Below are 18235 nucleotides of genomic sequence, written 5' to 3'. Positions count from 1 at the left end.
GAGAATCACATTTGTTTGGTACACGCTGCATACGATACTGGTACCATTAAAAGGTTACTTTAGGTTTTCATATCTTCTCAAGTTCAACACCAAGAAAAGCAATCATTTTTATGGTTTGAACAGGTGCTCCTTACTGTACAAATGTGAGATGAAAAATGTCAAAATGTATACGTAACACATCAACTACTCAAAACTTAGTAATACAGCAGTGACATCTAAAATGAAAAGAACACTAAAAATGATGTGTTATGAACGGAAGACTGCAATAAGTGCAAACATGAAAATGAGAATACAGAAAAGCCTTAAGGACTGCTACTGTTCACCACAAGCCGCAAGGTACTCCAGCACACAAAGTTAGGCTGTAAAAGAGTTGCATTTATTCACTACGAAAACGTTACAAGTTACAGATTGCTGAAAAATACACACATAGAAACTGTCCCATAACCTATTTGGAGGGGGGGGGGGGGGGGGGGGGGGGGGGGGGGGAAATAAAAGTGTGGAGTAACATCACATTAACAGAAAGCATAAGATCAATGGTTTCAGCACCAGCTCCAGAATGCAGAAACCCAAAATGCCTTAGTGAGTACATGGCATTTATGATAGCAAATTAATATCTTCCACATGTACGCAGGTAGTGAGTACTGGAAGGCATGCACGGTTACAAAGACACACACTAATATCAACACTAAGGAGTACATTCTATGGGCACCAACTTTATGAACATAAAGAAAAATTTCAGTTCAGGACAAGAACCACCATACACCACTGAACCTAAAAAACACCGATATAACATAGTACAAGTCATCTTACAAAACAGACACTATACCATATAATTACCTCAAACAAAAAGTGATTGTTGCATAATAAATAGCACAGAATAAAAACTAGAGAGAGAGGTAAACACCATAAAAAAGAACTTTGGCTAGAAGTCGTCTTAGCAGCTTGCTAAATGCAAACACGGCATAGGCATATTTTTGCCTTTTTGTCTGTGATCCCTTCATGCCAATAATGAAGCACTGAGAAACTTTAGGCATCAGAAAGCTAAAACATGCAATGCCACTAAGTACTGAAAGCGTACAAGCAAAACTAGATTTCGGTGAGTTTTAAAAACACCTCAGTACGAAACACTACTCACAGATGAGAGAAATGTTAAAATTGCAAAAAGAAAAAAAAAAGAGCTAGGCTCTCAGATTATTACAAGAGCTTCAAGAACAATATAAAATGGGTCTGAATGCTGCTGGTCACGAAAAGTGTACTTATCAAGAGACAGAAGAAGTTTGTGACAAATGAACCTACATACAGATTCACTTTGCCAATAATGCTGGCCACTTTTCACCACAATTTGTCAGCAAATGCAACCTCAACATAAATGAGAAAGCAGCTAAATGCTAAAAACCATACAGTTAGGCATAAGCTTGTCTGAGAGACAAAAGTACTCTACACTAGTCTACTCACCACAATTCACAAGGAACTTAATTTTTCAGCATAATGGCACCAAAGAAATTAAGGCATGCTATTAATTACACTTACAGGCTTGTAACGACACTGCTGTCATGGAAGACAAAACCAAAGTCCTCTGCACAAAAATGTGGGTGGTAAGGAGACTTAATGGCTTTCGTTTTGGCCCGGACACATTTCCTTTAGTATTCTAGTAGTGCTAACAATTACACAAAAGGTATTGGGACAGGTGTCAGCTGTAGGTTGACTTTTCGGACAGCTCCTCACTTGTTAGCGATCTAACTTTATGGAAAAAAAATTCAGAAAAGCTGATTTGGCCCAAACATTTTTAATCTCATTAAATGTTATATGACTTTTCCTGTTTTTCCGTTGTATTTTTTTTTCCACCAAATGCGCTCAAAGAGTTGCAAGGAATCTGAAACTATGCCTACAGGCAACTCTGCTGACTGCTTAGTTTAATGACAGCTTCATAGTGCATATATAAATGAGTTGTCACAGACAAAACACCAAACATAATGGCTTAATCATGACAATACACAATGAGTGACCAAGCTAGTACTATAACATTAAAACAACTGACTGGCAATATACGAAGTCAGCGTCCTAAGAAAAGTCAGCAGATATGCGCATGACCCCTCACAAGCACAAGTGCTATATCACTGGGAATCTTAATGGAAATGTATTAAGAGCCACACTAGACTACTTATACACCATGGTTTTTAGGAACATTATCCATGTGAAGGAACACTTTCACTTGTCAAAATGTCAACAATGATGCACAGGTAAAAGGCCAGTCTGTTAAGTTAGGTTTGCAGGAAATGAGTATCTTAGACATTACAGCAGGTTTTAGGAACAAATAAGTACTCATAACTCAATTAAAGCTGAACAGTTGTCTGCTTCTTTCCCTGATGAGTAAATAAAGAAAGCAAGAACAAGAAAAGAAAGGATAAGGAAATGCACCATGCGCGAGACTTTGCCTAACTAATTATTAAGAGTGCACCTAAGAGCTAATCAGAAGGCCTCAATGAAAAAAAAAGTAAATGCAACATAGCATTTTGAAGAGCAAAATAAAAAAATAACATCCATGTTCCCATGTAGTGTGTGGAATGTTGCAAAGGCTGGTGCTATCATTGAATTACTTCAAATATGAGATGAGACTAAAATGTCCAAATGAGTATTTGCTTCACGAATCTGATCTGATCGCATTGATACATGTTGTGATGCGACATTTATAAAAAGCGTAATAATGTAAAGGATGTGACTAAAGTGTACTAAAAATGTACAATAATACAAACTAGTGGAAAACACAAAAATCAAGTCCATTTAGTTCGATCAAACCACTCACGTTGTTTGAATTCCTAATATCCTTAAACACAGATTTAAATCTGCCTTTGTTGTCATACTATAAAAGCACTACTTTTCACAAGACACAAGCAGAATTTGATGCTAAAACCATCAGGTTTTTTTTTTTGCCTCCTTTTTGTTGAAATGATAACGCATAAATAAACAAAACTTGAAGGATATATGCTCTTGGCATGATCACTTAAATGTTCGTCTATAGGTCAAAATTTCACCCTAAATAAATGTTCGTGTATAGGTCAAAATTTCATCCCAAATCAATAATAAGAAATGAATAACCAGATCACACATACAAAAAGAATGTTCTATGTAAGTGCAATGAGATTCAGTTTCAGAAAGTATTAAATAAAGGAAAATGTCAGAAGAGCAGGTGGCTTGACCTTCCTGGCTAGAGAAATGCAAAGTTAAATAAAGTAACCCCATTAAAGGAACGGAAGTTGTATCAACATTTCATTCATGCTGCTAGACATGTAGCTAGCTGCACCGCACAGACTCTTGCTCGTTCACATGCTATATATAGGCAGTGTTCTATGTGCCTGAACGAGAATATGCTGTTCTTAGAAAAGAAGGAATTGCATATATCCTTGAAATGTGTGCATAATGACAACAGGTTGCACAACACTGCAAGATACATTGGCACCACTTTCAAACAGAAAACCAATTCTAGTGCTGTAGTGGGCAGCTTTGCGTATGTATAACAATGAAGATTTGCTGGGCACTTGACTTGGCTACAAATAAAGCAATTCTCTCTTTCTCCCCTGTGCATAAAACTACAGTCACATACCTTTGCTCAGTAAAACGAGACAATAGTTCCAAAGGGAGGCATGAATACAGCACAGCTTCTCAATAATAATATGATCCAGAGAAAAAGTTCATTCCTTTAAAAGCAGCCACACAGCAGGTAGTGTCTGGTACTGGCGATATGTTGCCTATCACCATTATATAACCATTACTTCATATGCATTTCAACATATGAAAAATTAATTTAAACAAGTGATACTGACTTCTGAGATGACAACAGCAAGACTTCTAAGTAGAAATTTTGGAAATGAGATGAAAGTTTTGTGACACCCATGTACAAAGATACTGCAATGCCAGCACAGTAAGGAAAGTGCCACAGGCCCCACAATGCATGCTCGAACTGTTTTCCATGAATTGAAAAGTGGCAGACACCTAACCAAATACAGGCAAGACACGATAAAAACTTTAAAAAATTCTACAAGCCAAGGCTGGATGCTACCAGCAAAAGAAGGTTCCAGATAGGCAAGCAGGTTAGCTGTTATGTTCAAAATCGAAGTTCGTGCCCCATATTGCACTGTCGCAAAAGACATATGTGAAGATGAGAGGCATATAGTTCTGTCTCATGTCCTTCCTTCTCGCCCTCACATGCATCTTTGTGCTGTCATGTACAGAGCAAGACCTCCCATGTTGCACAAAGAAACAAGTAGCTTCAGCAGCACTACTTTGCAGTTTCATTTTATGACACGCAAATCGTCTTTGTTCCACACATGTATCGACAATGTATATCATACCTGGTGGTCAATCTTCCATAATAATTTTAACTTGTGCAGAATTCACGCACAGGTAGTGTATCAGCCATTGCCCCAGGATTATTACGCTTCAGTCACGCGTCGATATTCTTTTCCTTTCCATCATTATCATTATGGCACCACTTTGTCATTGTGTTTATGAGCTAGTTTTCGCTTGAAAACAAAGCAACAGTGGTGAAGGTCACTGCTGTACATTTCCATGCTAGGCAGGTGATGAAGTCCCATGAATAAAAAAAAATGAAAAAAATCGCAAAATTGAACACTACCTTCAAAACCTCTCAAAAGCCATAAGGAATTCTATGGCATATTTTAATGCCAACACAAGTTCAGCACACTACAGGTGGCAACCACTTTTACCAATATTTCAGTTACATTCTATGCAAAAATTGGAGGGCGCTTAAGCTTCGTCTTTAAGAGCCTTACGCGACAGCGTGTTGCAGCTTTTCCAAGGAATCCAAGGAACGCCATCGTCCACCATCGTCCGTTCGGCGCAACGCCTTGCCCGGACAATTTAAAGAAAGGAAACATATCTTGGTGGACAACCGAACCACGGTGGCTCAGTGGTTATTGCGCTCGGCTGGTGTTCCAAAGGACGCGTGTTCTATCCCGCGACCGTGTTCTATCCCGCGACCGCGGTCGGTAAGGCAAGGAAAATGAAAATAAAATTGGTTTTAAGGAAAGGAAATGACACCTGACTCACATATCTCAGTGGACACCCAAACCACGCTGTAAGTGAAGGAAAAGCACCCGTCTAAGACAACACCATATTCACTAGACGCGCCTTTGTTCATTCCAAACCATCGAGCTGGTGTGGCGGAGTGGTTAGCGTGCTCGTCTCGCACTCTGGAGGCCGTGGTTCAATTCCCCAAATCAACCAGTTCCCTACTCGGTTTTATTTATTAATGCTTCTGGGATTTTTCGCACACGGCCAGCGCCAACGACGACACCAGCTTTTCTGCGACACGGGGCCCTTAACGCTGTCGCGTTAAACTGTTTAATTTACAACACTGTTAAAACTAAAAACTTGCAAGCTGAAGGATGCTCTGCCATTTTGAGCTGAGGTACAAGTTGGTTCCCTCAAAATTGACACGCACAGGGCCAATGACCTGGCACTGCTGCCCATGGCGTTGCTACGACATTACCATCTCCATGGCAATAACACGATGAGCGGAAGACGGGTGCATAAATCAGTCCTTCGGCTGCAAGCAGTGCACATGACAGTTGAAGCAATGTCCCTGGCCACACAGAGCACAGCAGATGACAGAAGCAAGGATCACCAACTGCTATTCGATCTTACTGCATATGATGCCCAATATGAAGATTAATGGCTGTTCGACATGGGAAAAGAGCTAAGGAAACTCATGCAGAGCGAATGTCCACAAATTTATTAAGGGAAGAGAAAAAGTGCACAGGTACGATTCAGCTCACATTGCGCACACTGGCAACATAACTAGGCTCTATGCCACTGCAAAGAAATGCCTGCAGCTCTTCCAGGATGCTAACACGGAAAAGAGGTTAAATGAACCAAATGCAACCACTTCTCTGGGGACTGATACAGCAAGTTAAAGGAATAAGGCACACTACATTTTTTATGTCTGCATGTCAGCTTTCAGACAGCCATAATCTGTTTTAGAACAGAGAGTGTGACAACTCAAAAACCTGCTCATATTTCATATTCAGCACAAGCTTGTCATCTTAACATGCCAGTGTAAGCATGATGAAATGTTACGGGCTACTTTACGTTTGTTTAAGGAATACAAAATCAGACACAAATATAAAGGCTTTTTTTCCATCAAAAAAACAGTAAGCAATCTTTTTTGCTCTCACAGCCGAAGTAAACATACTCGCAAAATTTGAAAGCGCAAAATTTTGCACTGCCCTAATGTGAAATAACAACAATTTGTGATTACTCATTCTGCACATCTCATTGCTTGAAATAGTACTGATAAAATTTATTTAATCAACAAATACTGCGAGAGAAAGTAATTGCCAGGTGGGTCATTTCAGCTATCTTGTCCATGATGTCAGTTCTATTACTATGGATGCAAAACATTGATTTGACAGTTATCATATGAACAGGACTATGTATACCCGCAACACAAACAATTATAACTGCTTTTACAGGCCTAATGGTCCCAGAATAGTCGCAAAATAAGCACTCAGTTAAAAATGAACAGAAAGGGCTGCCTAATTTTACGGTAATACTATGAAGCACAGGCCTTGTGGCCACTTTGTCATTACCATTTGTTGAGAGCCACACCAAGCCCTAGCAGGTGTTACAGGCCATTCACAAGTTGCCACCATTTCTTCATGTGCAGCAGGTACTCTTCCCCCACCCCCTTCTCCACTCCTTCTTGAAAGAAGGCTATGTTAAATGTAAACACTTCGTGAATATGAAGACAAAGTTCAGACAAAGACAAACAGGAAAAAGGGCAGAGAGAGGGCATGAAACCACAATTTCATGAGCTGACATTACTGCGGTGAGAAAAAAAGACGGAAATAGAAGAACGCATCTTACTTGTGCAGGTTAGGAAGCACTCGAGTTCACAGAAGTGATGACATTCAGCAGACATCATGCTAGTGAGGGTCAAGTGACAGCTGAAAGCTTAAAAAAAAAATTAAACTGAACTTGCCCCACTGAGTTTTCTTTTCCCTGCCTGCCCTTTATTTTTGGCCGCACCAAGTGTTTAGCAAATAGAAAATCAAATGGCCCAAAGTGCAATAAAGCTGTTGGTCAAATGCTTAGGGGAATCCCCCAAGGTGGAGTAGATTTGTAATAAGGGAGCAATTACTCATTGGCATCCACCTAAGCGTAGCCATACGGCCCCGGGACGCAGTGGTCCCGGGTTCGAACCCCGGACCAGGACGAATTTTTCTTTAACTGCGAAGTTTCTGAGAAAGCTGTATAGCTTTCCTTTGTAGCTGTATGGCTGCGCTTTGGTAGATGCCAATGAGTAATTACTCCCTTATAGCAATAAAAGCTGCACCGCAGTCTACCCGTTGCTCCCCGATCATGGTTCAGGCCCTCACTGTCCCTTGCTCTGCGGCCGGTGGACATTCTGGATGTGCTGGCCCTGGTACCATTTGGTCGTAAACGACTTGCCGCAGTACTCGCAAGGGAACCGTCGGTGCGACCGGTGCTGATAGTACTGGTGCTGGCGCCAAGAGCTGACATTCTTGAAGTACTTGGCGCAAGGGTCACAGCGATAGTTGCCCTCAGCACTCCCGCGAAAGTGGTTGTACAGCCGAACCGACGAGAAGTGCCAGCGTCCAAGACCAGTGCCGGTACCGCCAACCCCGTGTGCCCCTGCGCCAGCATGCCGCCGGGAGAGGAAACAGAGGGGGGAAAGGGAAGAGAAGAAGAAAGCAGCTGCCATTCCATGATCTGCAAGAGCACAGCACCACTATTTGCCAACTGCTGGCTCTAGCAACTGACACAGCAGTGTTGTCAGGCAAAAGTAAAGCACTTCAAAATTAAGCCGCATGCATCTGCTTTTCCACTTCCAAGATTAGTGTAGCCATCTGCGAATTAGGCGAGGCAGTGTACACAGAGGCCTTCCAAGGGCTTCACTCAACACAGCTGCTTGAAAACAAAGACTCTCAGTTATTCTGCAGTCCATGAAGGTGCAGAAAAACACAACAAGCAAGAAGGTTCTATAAGACACCCTCTTTTCATCAAGCCTTATGCAACTGTGCTTAAGGTGCAAGCTGTCAGTTTTCGCAGTAGCTATGAGGAATGAATAGTGCCTTGGTGGCTGCATGTTTTTTTTAAAAATGGCCAAGCCAGCAAGAAAATGATCATGGGCATAATAATAAATGACAGTAACTGCACACACTAAAAAACAACAAAATCATAAAGGAATTAGCATGATTTGGATATTATGTACCCAATTGCTCCAAAGTTATATTTACTGCTACAGAGGTGATATACATTACACTCAAGGAATAATCTCAACAAGCCTATTTCAAACTCTGATCTGAAAGTGAAAACACTGCGTGCCATCACTAGTAGAATGTACAAAAAGACAGAATGCTTTAGCTTGCATGGAGTACAATAAACTGTGGAGAAAAATAAAGACTGCAATGACTATCACGATTGAATATGCGTGTGCACATACAAAATCAACTTTTGTTTCTTTACTAGCACACAGCCTCAGAGTGAGCATGCAAGAGACCAATTCCGGGCTATGTGATCAGCACCCAAGTAAGTGGCACAGCATGCAAAAAATTCTACTGCTGATAGCGTAGTGCAGCAGGTACAGCATATGTGGAGCTCCTCTGGCCTTGAGAGGAATGGCACCAAAGAGATGTGTGAGCACACCTGACAAGACCAACGTTGGTGTTTTGGCATACTAGGCTACATCTTTGACATCACGTTGCTTGCAAATGGAGAGGTCATCAAAATAACATCAAGTTAGTCGAACTGCTCCAAACTGGCATGCTCAAACAAGGCTCATTTTATATCATAAAAAAAAAATAGTCATGTCGAAGAAAAGACCCATGTACTGAGAAATCCATCTCCTTTAATGAGGCTAAGAAAATAAATTGAACAGACTATTAGCACACAGGTCTTTAAGTTATGAACTCCACTGTTTTACACAGACATCATTCACCAACAAATTTAGCATGATTGAAAATTTGTGTTAGGAGCAGTTTTATCCAAAGCATGAGTGCCCAGCTGTTTCTCTCGAAAACAATATTCTGTATTTATATATAAACGATTCTAAACTCTCCGATAAAGCAAAAACATGCGTCACAGTATTGGCCTTAAAGCATTAAAAAAAAACACCATTAACTACATAAAAAGGTTTATGATCATGCACATATTCAGAGCAGGATACACTGCTCCTCACCACACTTTTGCAGAATGGAATTCTCTTCAGTTCAAATTGTGACAACGTACAGTCCTCATCAAAAATATACAGCCCAAAGGGTTTTCTTCTAAGCCATGTAGTGGGACCCTCTAGCACCACTCTGAGTCCAAGTCCCCAGAAGGATGAGGACGATAATCCCTCTTGCATTCGAGAAACTTTAAACGCTCATGATGCAAAATGAGCCACACTGCAAGGCCCAGAAGAAAACCTGTTACATCACAGTGGAATGTTATGAAGCAGGCAGCATGTAAGCAAATGTGGGGCAAACATAAAAGCATGAGTCAGTAAGAGCATGAAAGATGCGCTCGCAAATGCCAGCATACAACAGCAAGTGCAGCAGAGCCACATGTTGCCCGATCGTAATAGGTTCTTAGGCTGGTGACAAAGGAAAGTAGTTAATTTTATATTTCAGTTTTGCAGCTACAAGAAGCTATAAAATCACATTATGACATAAAGCAAAAACTGTCCCATTTGCTACATAACAGTGATACACAAATTTTGGAGGATGTCCGCCAATCCTAACACTGCGTACTCTCTTGGCTCTCATTGTAAAGAAAACAGCTTTGCAAGGCTAACATTGCATGAAAAATAATTATAAAATATAGCAGTGTAAAAACGTAACGTTCAAAAGAAGACACCCTGACCTTAGCTAGTTATCGTTTTGAAAGCTCGACTAATTGTATAGCATAGAAAAATGAATGTAAACAACTTCTGAATTCTCTGATGACTTCTCAGCCATCATAGCAACTAGTACAAGTTGCTAAAAACACAGTCAATGAGATCATGATAGGGTAGGCCAACTTATCCTAGTAATCCCGTTTTCTGCAGTGACCAGTGACAGTTGTTTCCTTGAGAAACAGTAGTCGTGGCTACATTCAACAAACACTGCACATAACAGTTTTGCACAATGCAACAATGTCACTCATGGTAGTTACCATTCCTTTCAGTGCAATAAAACTCCAAACAAATGCCAGGCAAGCAAATGCCAAGAGCAAGAATACAGCAAAGTGCATGGCAATGTTTGCCAAAAAAGGAATCCAAGTTTTCTTTAAAAGATGAACATAAGCATGAGACACAGGCTTCCATGTGCATCATGTTGCCACTACGCGAATGTCATGAGCAGCATAACACAGCAGGCCTCAGTGACAGCATCATTGCCAAGATGTTCACTGCTGTCTCCATGATTGTGCGTGTAAGCACGCAAACAATACTTCCTTCTTTTAAAACTAAGCATTACATAAAGCTTTATTCCAAAACGTGCGGAAATATTTTTGCACTGCAATCATATTCTTGTCAGTCAAGTAAGATACTAGAAGATATCAGCCTGGTCCCATGTTAAAAAAAAGCTTGCAAATATACGCATGAAACATTGCTGCGTACCTGCTGCAAAAGTACATTCCTTCAGATTCCCTTGCACCTCTCCTCTGTTCTTCTTATGAGAGCTTTCACAGAACCCCAAGTATTCTATCATAACTGTCTTCTTCTACAGCAATCAATTCCTCTTTTTTCAAGATCCCATAAAAAACACGGATAGGCTGCTCTATAACCTCTGCAGCCACATATGCAATTAACTGTACATAGCCGTGTATAATATGTATGCTTGTAAAGACATGACTACCATGTGAGCTCTGTAGCGCAGATATAGAAATTAGGTCAGTGAAAATCTGGTGTGCAAGTCCTAGAACGCATTTATACGTTAAAAAAAGACACAGCAACATTGTACTCCGAGTGATGCTACAGCACCTTCTTAAACTGTACCAAACACTTGAGAGATTTTGAGTACCCCCGTTTCAACATAGTCGCAAATTCAACGACTCCTACTCAAAACAGGCTTCAATGAAACAAAAAAGCCCCAACAGAATGCAATTATTATCAAATAACCTATGCTGGCTAAGAAAAATGCAAGCAAATATATGGCTTGCTACAGAAAAATGAATAAAACATAGACTGCATACAAAATGTACAGTCAGATATACCAGGTTTTTTTAGCAAGCATTTTCAAAAACAGGGTGGCTGAATTAGAAGAAAAAAAAAAGTCTCTTCAGAAATTAATTTGCCTGCCACGACAGAAGGCAGTTATTTTAAAAATTATGCTAATTAGCTAGTTAAATAACTAAAACTTCTTAAATTGTAAATTGGCGGGGGGGTGGGGGGGGGGGGTAACATCCCAAAGTACCACATGGGCAACGGGGATGCTGCATGGAGTGCTCCAGGCAAATTTACACCACAAGGGGCTCTTTAATGTGCACTGACATCGGGCACCTTTTTCATTTCTTCTCTATCGAAATGTGGTCGGCACAGCCAAGATTAATTACCTTTTAATACAGCATGGTGAGGTGGTTAGCACCAACGGCAAGTCCCTAGCCACAAACAAGATGATGCAATACCGGTTTTTGAAGCTATGACATCACTCTCTGAAGTCTTGTGGTAAAAAGAAATCCGGCACATTTTTCCTGCAAAAAATGAAACTGAGTGCATGATGCACAAAGGAAGTTCAGTGCAAACGCAACATCCACTGGTGGCATGTTCCAATGCCTGGGGCCCCCAGTTATTAATTGGTTGTTGGGGAAAGGAAATAGCGCAGTATCTGTCTCGCACCTCGGCGGACACCTGAACCGCGCCGCAAGGGAAGGGATAAAAGAGGGACTAAGAGAAGAAAGGAAGAAAGAGGTGCCGTAGTGGAGGGCTCCGGAATAATTTTGACCACCTGGGGATCTTTAACGTGCACTGACATCACACAGCACGCGGACACCTTTGCATATCACCTCCATCCGCACGCGGCCGCCGCGGTCGGGATCGAACCTGGGTACTCCGGATCAGTAGCCGAGCACCCTAACCACTGAGCCACTGCGGCGGGCCTGCAGCACCCAATTCGAACTGTCTGTGCTAATGTACCGCGGCACACATTTCCTGGGGCAAATATAGCTTTTGCTGCTTTCTAAAAGCAGCTATGTATTATACATAAAAGCTATTAAATAGTAGGATGACACAGACTGTCAAGGAAGAGGTAAACATAAGGTCAAACGTATTCATAAAGGGAGTGTCTACTTCATAAACCTTGGCATACTGATAATTTTACACCAGTAGTTGCTCCTCTGATTACATTTATTTTATTTGTTTCCCACTTACAGCATTGTCGCTGGCACATGGAAGCTGTTGCTAGCCTTGTCCCTAGTAAACTTTATGAGCGTAAAAAATGTTCCCCACTTACTTTATTAATGCCACTCGTACAAACCTGCAAGCAATAGCCTCTAGATAATTCACCGTGTAACTACATGAGTTACTTTCAGGCCTTGCAAATAATAGCGCAGCGTGTTGTACTCATACAGATCTGAAGTGACAAAATGCAAATAAAAAACATGAGTAAAGATCAATAAGACATCCCATTATATACTTTTCATCACCTCCCATAGCAACAAGTTGTCACCAAAAGTTCCCTGCAGTCCATTCTTGTTTGCTTGGCATGCATCCGCACAATGTGCATTTAAGATTACAAAAAAATAAATAAAGATCAGGTGGGAGGGGGCATTTGTCACCAAGCAAACCAGCATCACAGACTTGACACAGCAGCTGCATTCAGTTCATCACACATGGGGCTTCGTTCCCAGTGTTTCCTCAGGTCATAACGTTTTTTGTAGCAGCGGCCACAGTGTTGGCACACGTGCATCTTGATGGCACGGTGCATGTAGTACAGATGCACTCGCAAAGACTCAGCTGAGCAAAACCGCTTTGAGCAGGTGTTGCACTTGAATGGTTTGTTGGGCACAGTCACTCTCCAGGGGCCTAGGCAGACATGAGGGTGGGAAAAGAAAGAAGAAGGCGATGGCAGCATTCTCATCTTGTGCACCTTGAGAGTTCAATTCCTGCTGCAGCATTATAAAACTCTCGCAAAGCAGGCAAAAAAAAATCTAACCCAATTCAGAGCATCACTGCACAAATAGGCTGCTATCCACTTTTAGAAAAAAGCCTACATAGTTTCGATCAATCACTTTCAAAATTCTATAAGGAAGCACCTCAGCAGAGCTCAGCTCTCAAGAATTCTCATTCAACGACTGCCTTTGTTTAAAAGCTTGTGGCGAGTGCTGCTCAGCCACCAGTTACCACACACAGCTTTGTGCATGCGATGCAATTTTTCACAAGTGGAAATTTTCATACAAACATAATTTATTACTCTTATTTGTGTAGCCCTTCATTTTAAATGCTTTAAGTAGAAACCTGGCTCAGCTAAAAAAAATTACTTGGAAAAGGAAAAAGAAACTACTAGTTTCAACCATGTTTACTTAAAACATGCCAACCATTTGTGTATAGATTAAATGAAAAATACCACAAATGAATAAAGAATGCTTTGTATCTATTTCGACTATCATAGATGCCATGTGTTAGAAACAAGAACCTGAGACTTGATTCAACATGAAAGGAGAGCAGGATTGAAAACACACTCAAGCTGACAAAGACAAAATGCAACGTAGTGCTTGCAAAGTTTTACCATAAACCATGTACTGAATGCAGGATTAAGTACCTCATCTCACAAGTTTAAAAAAACCATCATGAAATTAGATTTTTTGCCAATCAGGAATATGAAAGGCATGCTGATACTTTTTTCCTACCCTTCTTAATAAAGTAAGCTTCCATAATTTCTCTTGCAAATTTTATTTGCAAGTTTACAGTGACAGATGTCAGCTACATCTTTTGTGATGATTTACCGAAAATAACCCCCTTCCCCCTCCTCCTATGGAGTTTTTGTGCAGAAGCAAGTTCTGCTACCAAACAAGCTTAACAATTTCCTGCATGCCCAATATACTTACAGCCACTGCTTTATAAATTCTATATCATTCAAGATGCATGCCGCTTGTTGCACTGGCTACTCATTTCCAGCTTTCGGGACCAAAGAAAATTTTTTTTTCAATTCGTATTGTGTGGTAAACACAAGTTTGACATTTCCCCTATCCAAGCTTTAAGAAATTCACTGAATGTAGGAGATGGTATAAGCATGGTTTTACATATACTATAAGTGAAGCTTGCAAGTTATTCAACACTATTCAGAAGTTAGGGCCGATTTCTAAAGAACTATGGGCATGCAAATTTTGGTTGCATGTTTTCTTCTTTGTAATGATACGTAGAACATTATTACTATACATGGATCACAATGGGGTATTTGCTTACGACCGCTAAATAACTGATAATCAAATTTTTTTTTCTTGCAGTTTCAGTTTTGCTTTCAACGGCACCGCGACGTCAAAGACCCATAAAGGTCAAGTGAGGCATGAAAAAACAGCAATATAATCGATGCTTCTTCTTTCATTGTCACTGTGGCTCTTGAGGCAGGCAGGCTTTAGTGTTGCAGTGAATTAAAAAGATGAATCAGCAATTGTATCGCAGTTTTTTCTGCCTTGCTTAACTTATGCAACCTTTTGACGTCACAGCCATCTTTCAGCTGTTGAAACCAAAACAACACGAGAGAGAAATTCATTTATAAATTATTTAGCAGTCATAGGCAAATACCATGTGGTACACTATCAATGTCTTGTACATCATTACAAAGAAAACACGCACCCAAAGCAATAGCTGTCTATACTCCTTTAAAGCTGCAAGGCTCGTTGTGCATTTAAGCAAAATGTGGAGACAGGTCTTTTAACAAGAGATCACATTATGCCTCAGGAAGTTTGTCACTAGATTTCAGTTGTAACAACTCTACAGGTACTACCTGTAGCACTTTATTCGCATGCAGTCTAACTCGAGTACAGTACAGTCATAAGCGTTCTTCTGGCAATTTTATTTGGAGCCTTCATCTGGGTGCATAATTCGCTTATCTATTTTTAATTCAAAGCAGAAGAAAAATAATGGGTGCATGTGAACAATGTGTTCCCTTTTAAAGTGCCCACATCTGTACAGTCAGCACACTTGCCAGTCAAGTAATCAGATAACTTTAAAACTGCAGAAATTCCATGCATTTCTCATGTGCTCTTTAAGAAGATAGGCAAAAGGTGTTGATATTTCTGCGGAAAAAAGTTTTCTTGATGGTTTCCTCAGCTTGTGATGTGGTTTCAGCTATTAATCTTCCTTAACTCTGCATAGCATGGCCTACGATTCATATCATTACGCACATTCTCATTTGCCTTCTATTTTTACTGCATACTATATGCACCATTTCCTTCATAAGCAGTACATCATCATTTGTCGATGAATTTTTTTTACTGGCGTAAAGTTACATCAAGAGACAGTTTCTAGTGCCCGACAGCTCCATGTTGCCTACAGCAATATGACGAGCTTGGAAGCCGTTTGTGTATTTTTTAGTGTGCAGTGAATGTGCATAAAAATGGCTCGAGTTTCAAATAGACTCACTCAGAAGCTAGCCTATTCCAGGTCTGCTATATAGGTTGCTCATCCAGACCAAGATCCCGCTGTTGCCTTACAGTTTTTATCATTGCCTTTGAAGCTCCTCTTCCTCTGTGTGCACGTGTGTACGTATAAACGAATAAAAAGCACCACTTCCTTCTAGCAGCTTCATTACATGTGATCAAGAGAATAGATGGCGCTCATTCAGAGCTCTTGGAGGTGAAAAGAAGCCTGAGCTTACAAGTATGGGGGCAGATCCCTCCACACCCATAATGCCTTTCCTCACTCCACTTTTGTTTCTGAATGCAAGTACATAATTAGTGTCAACAAATGGATTTTTTATTGATGTCAACCTTTCCAGAGATGCCAAGTCAAAAATTTGCAAATGGCCAGCTATTCTACAAATGCATTAAGCATGATCAGTTGTCAAAAACCAAATTCTTTCTCTCATCGCAGACATAAATAAGTTTTACCAGCATTACCATCTCAATTATCAAAAAGAGATCACCCACAGTGACAAGGGACAGGATCTTATGTACAATCTGCAGTTTACCTGTCTAAGGCAGTTTCTTCAGCTGTGATGACAGTATGTCACTCTCTAAATATATGGAACAAAGTCTGCACTACACAGGCAGCTATGTTGCAAGATGCATCTGAATCAAGTGAAAAACAGTACAAAAACAACAAATTTAAATGAACAATTGCAAAGACTACAGTCTTATTTTCATTTTACAAATAGCAACCAACAATAAGTAAAATGTTATATTTCTTGTTAAAAAAAAAAAATATCTGCAAGTTAAAAATAAGTACTAGAAAATTTCCAGCCTATTATGGTGCGGTTACTGCAAGGGCAGTGCACTGGAGGCTTTTCTTTCATTTGTTTCTACAGACAGCCCACTTTTAGGTCTCACTAAGAAAAGATCTTCACTTCGAACTTGCCTTATGGAAAAACATGGATGATCACTCAAAAATTTTCCTCACACAGATTTTTCAAAACGTTTCTTGAACTAGATTTTATCTGTTGCATCAAAGAGAATGTAAGCTTGGTATAATCAAGGTTCACCGAGGTTGAAATGTAACATGTTCTTCTGGGGCAACTTGTACACACATGAATGCATTTTGAGGGAGAGGCATCAAAGTAGACTTGTGAATAAAAAAGCCAGAGCAATGCCGAAATTAGACAGTTTTCTGTTCAAGCTTAAGCCATCCAAACTGCCATGGTGGCTCAGTAGCTCTGGCCACTGCTCAGCTGCTGATCCCAAGGTCGTAGGATCGAATCACAGCCTCAGTGGCCACATTTCATTGGAAGTGAAATGCAATAGCGCCCATGTAATGTGTGATGTCAGTACATAATAAAAAATCGCAGGTGGGCGGAAGTAATCTGAAGCTTTCCACTACAGCGTCCCTCATAGCGGACATGCAACTTTGAGACATCAACCCCACATACCTACTAACCTGAAACCAGCCCCTTTTGCTGTAAAGAACAATCTGGTGCAATAAATATTGAAAACAAAAAATTCATGAGGCAAATTTCTAAGTGAATACCAAAGTTTCAATACGTGGCAAGACTCAATGTAGCATCTATACTATGTGAGGTGTAATGTGCATCCCCTGTAACATCCACAACAAGCTGCTCTTTCAGTAATCATACCATAATATGCTGAATGTGCCAATACTAATTTCTAATGAGAACATAATTTTTTTTTTTTAAATAAGAAAGACAGAAGGCAGCAGAAAGACACAAAGAACAAAACATGCAGTAGCAAGACGTCAGACATATTGACCAACGTTTGCGATGCCTACTCCTGCCTTTTTTGTCCCTTGTGTATGGCACTTTTTGTTCAACAGTATGGAATCAAATCAACCAGCACAACTGCCCATTCTCATCACTTTCTAATTAGAAACACTTCGAAGCTAGTGGCCATGTTCAACACAATCGTACCTGTTCCATTTGTGACAAAGCACCTTTGGCTGACTTTCACAAGAACAATTAGATATTTGAAATTTTCTACATATCAGTATGCTTTCAATGCACAGCACTAAGAGAACTGCACAAGCCAGGATGCAGCTCAAGCAAAACTCTGCAAGCAAACAAAATCTGATGTGGTCTTTCAAAGATACGAAATACATTACTTTTCATCAAAATCTGCAATGAACACACACAACAGCAGATAAGGCTGGGAAGGATGTAAGCTGAAGCAACTGCTTCCATCTTGGCCTCCTCACAAGAAATAAAATATCAGCCTTCTGTTTAAGCCCAAGTACTGCCCAACACAAAAATTTCTTGCGGCGAGTTCTGCCATCCTTGGACACAATAACGCCGCCTCAAGGCAACTGCATGGCTGAGCGCAGCACCTGGCAAAGGAGAAAGAGAGGGAAAAAAAAAAGAAAAGAAAAAGAATGATCTCCTACCACAACAAGTGCAGTGCATCACAAAGAAATGGCAATACATACATACAGATTACTGGACTAGTAGGTGCGACATGTCATCTAGAAACAGAGCGCCCTTCAGAGTCTAGCCTTCACCTTTTTACCAGTATGTCGCACTGTTTCTAGGCGACTCAACAAGACGTTCCCATTTAAATTACCTGCACTGACAGCCCCTACCACCTTGTCCAGTCGTCTATAAACTGTCTGTATAATTAACCTCCTTGTACC

The 18235-nt window shown here is 40.5% G+C and overlaps 1 protein-coding gene across 10 annotated transcripts in view; it reads right to left on the bottom strand.

Annotated features, from left to right (window-relative positions):
- Positions 1-18235, bottom strand: part of LOC144126116 (uncharacterized) — a 208794-nt gene that overhangs the window by 78570 nt on the left and 111989 nt on the right. Inside the window, exon 5 of one of the 10 annotated variants that reach the window (XM_077660068.1) lies at positions 362-7674. The exons of 8 other annotated variants lie outside the window; for them this stretch is intronic. In XM_077660068.1, coding sequence (XP_077516194.1) covers positions 7394-7674 — 281 coding nt within the window. In that variant the 3' untranslated portion in view covers positions 362-7393. One more of the 10 variants, XM_077660074.1, reaches the window with a different exon arrangement.

Source organism: Amblyomma americanum, chromosome 3 (genome assembly GCF_052857255.1).
Source record: "Amblyomma americanum isolate KBUSLIRL-KWMA chromosome 3, ASM5285725v1, whole genome shotgun sequence".
Classification (NCBI taxonomy): domain Eukaryota; kingdom Metazoa; phylum Arthropoda; class Arachnida; order Ixodida; family Ixodidae; genus Amblyomma; species Amblyomma americanum.
This window is presented reverse-complemented; position numbering and strand designations above follow the sequence as displayed.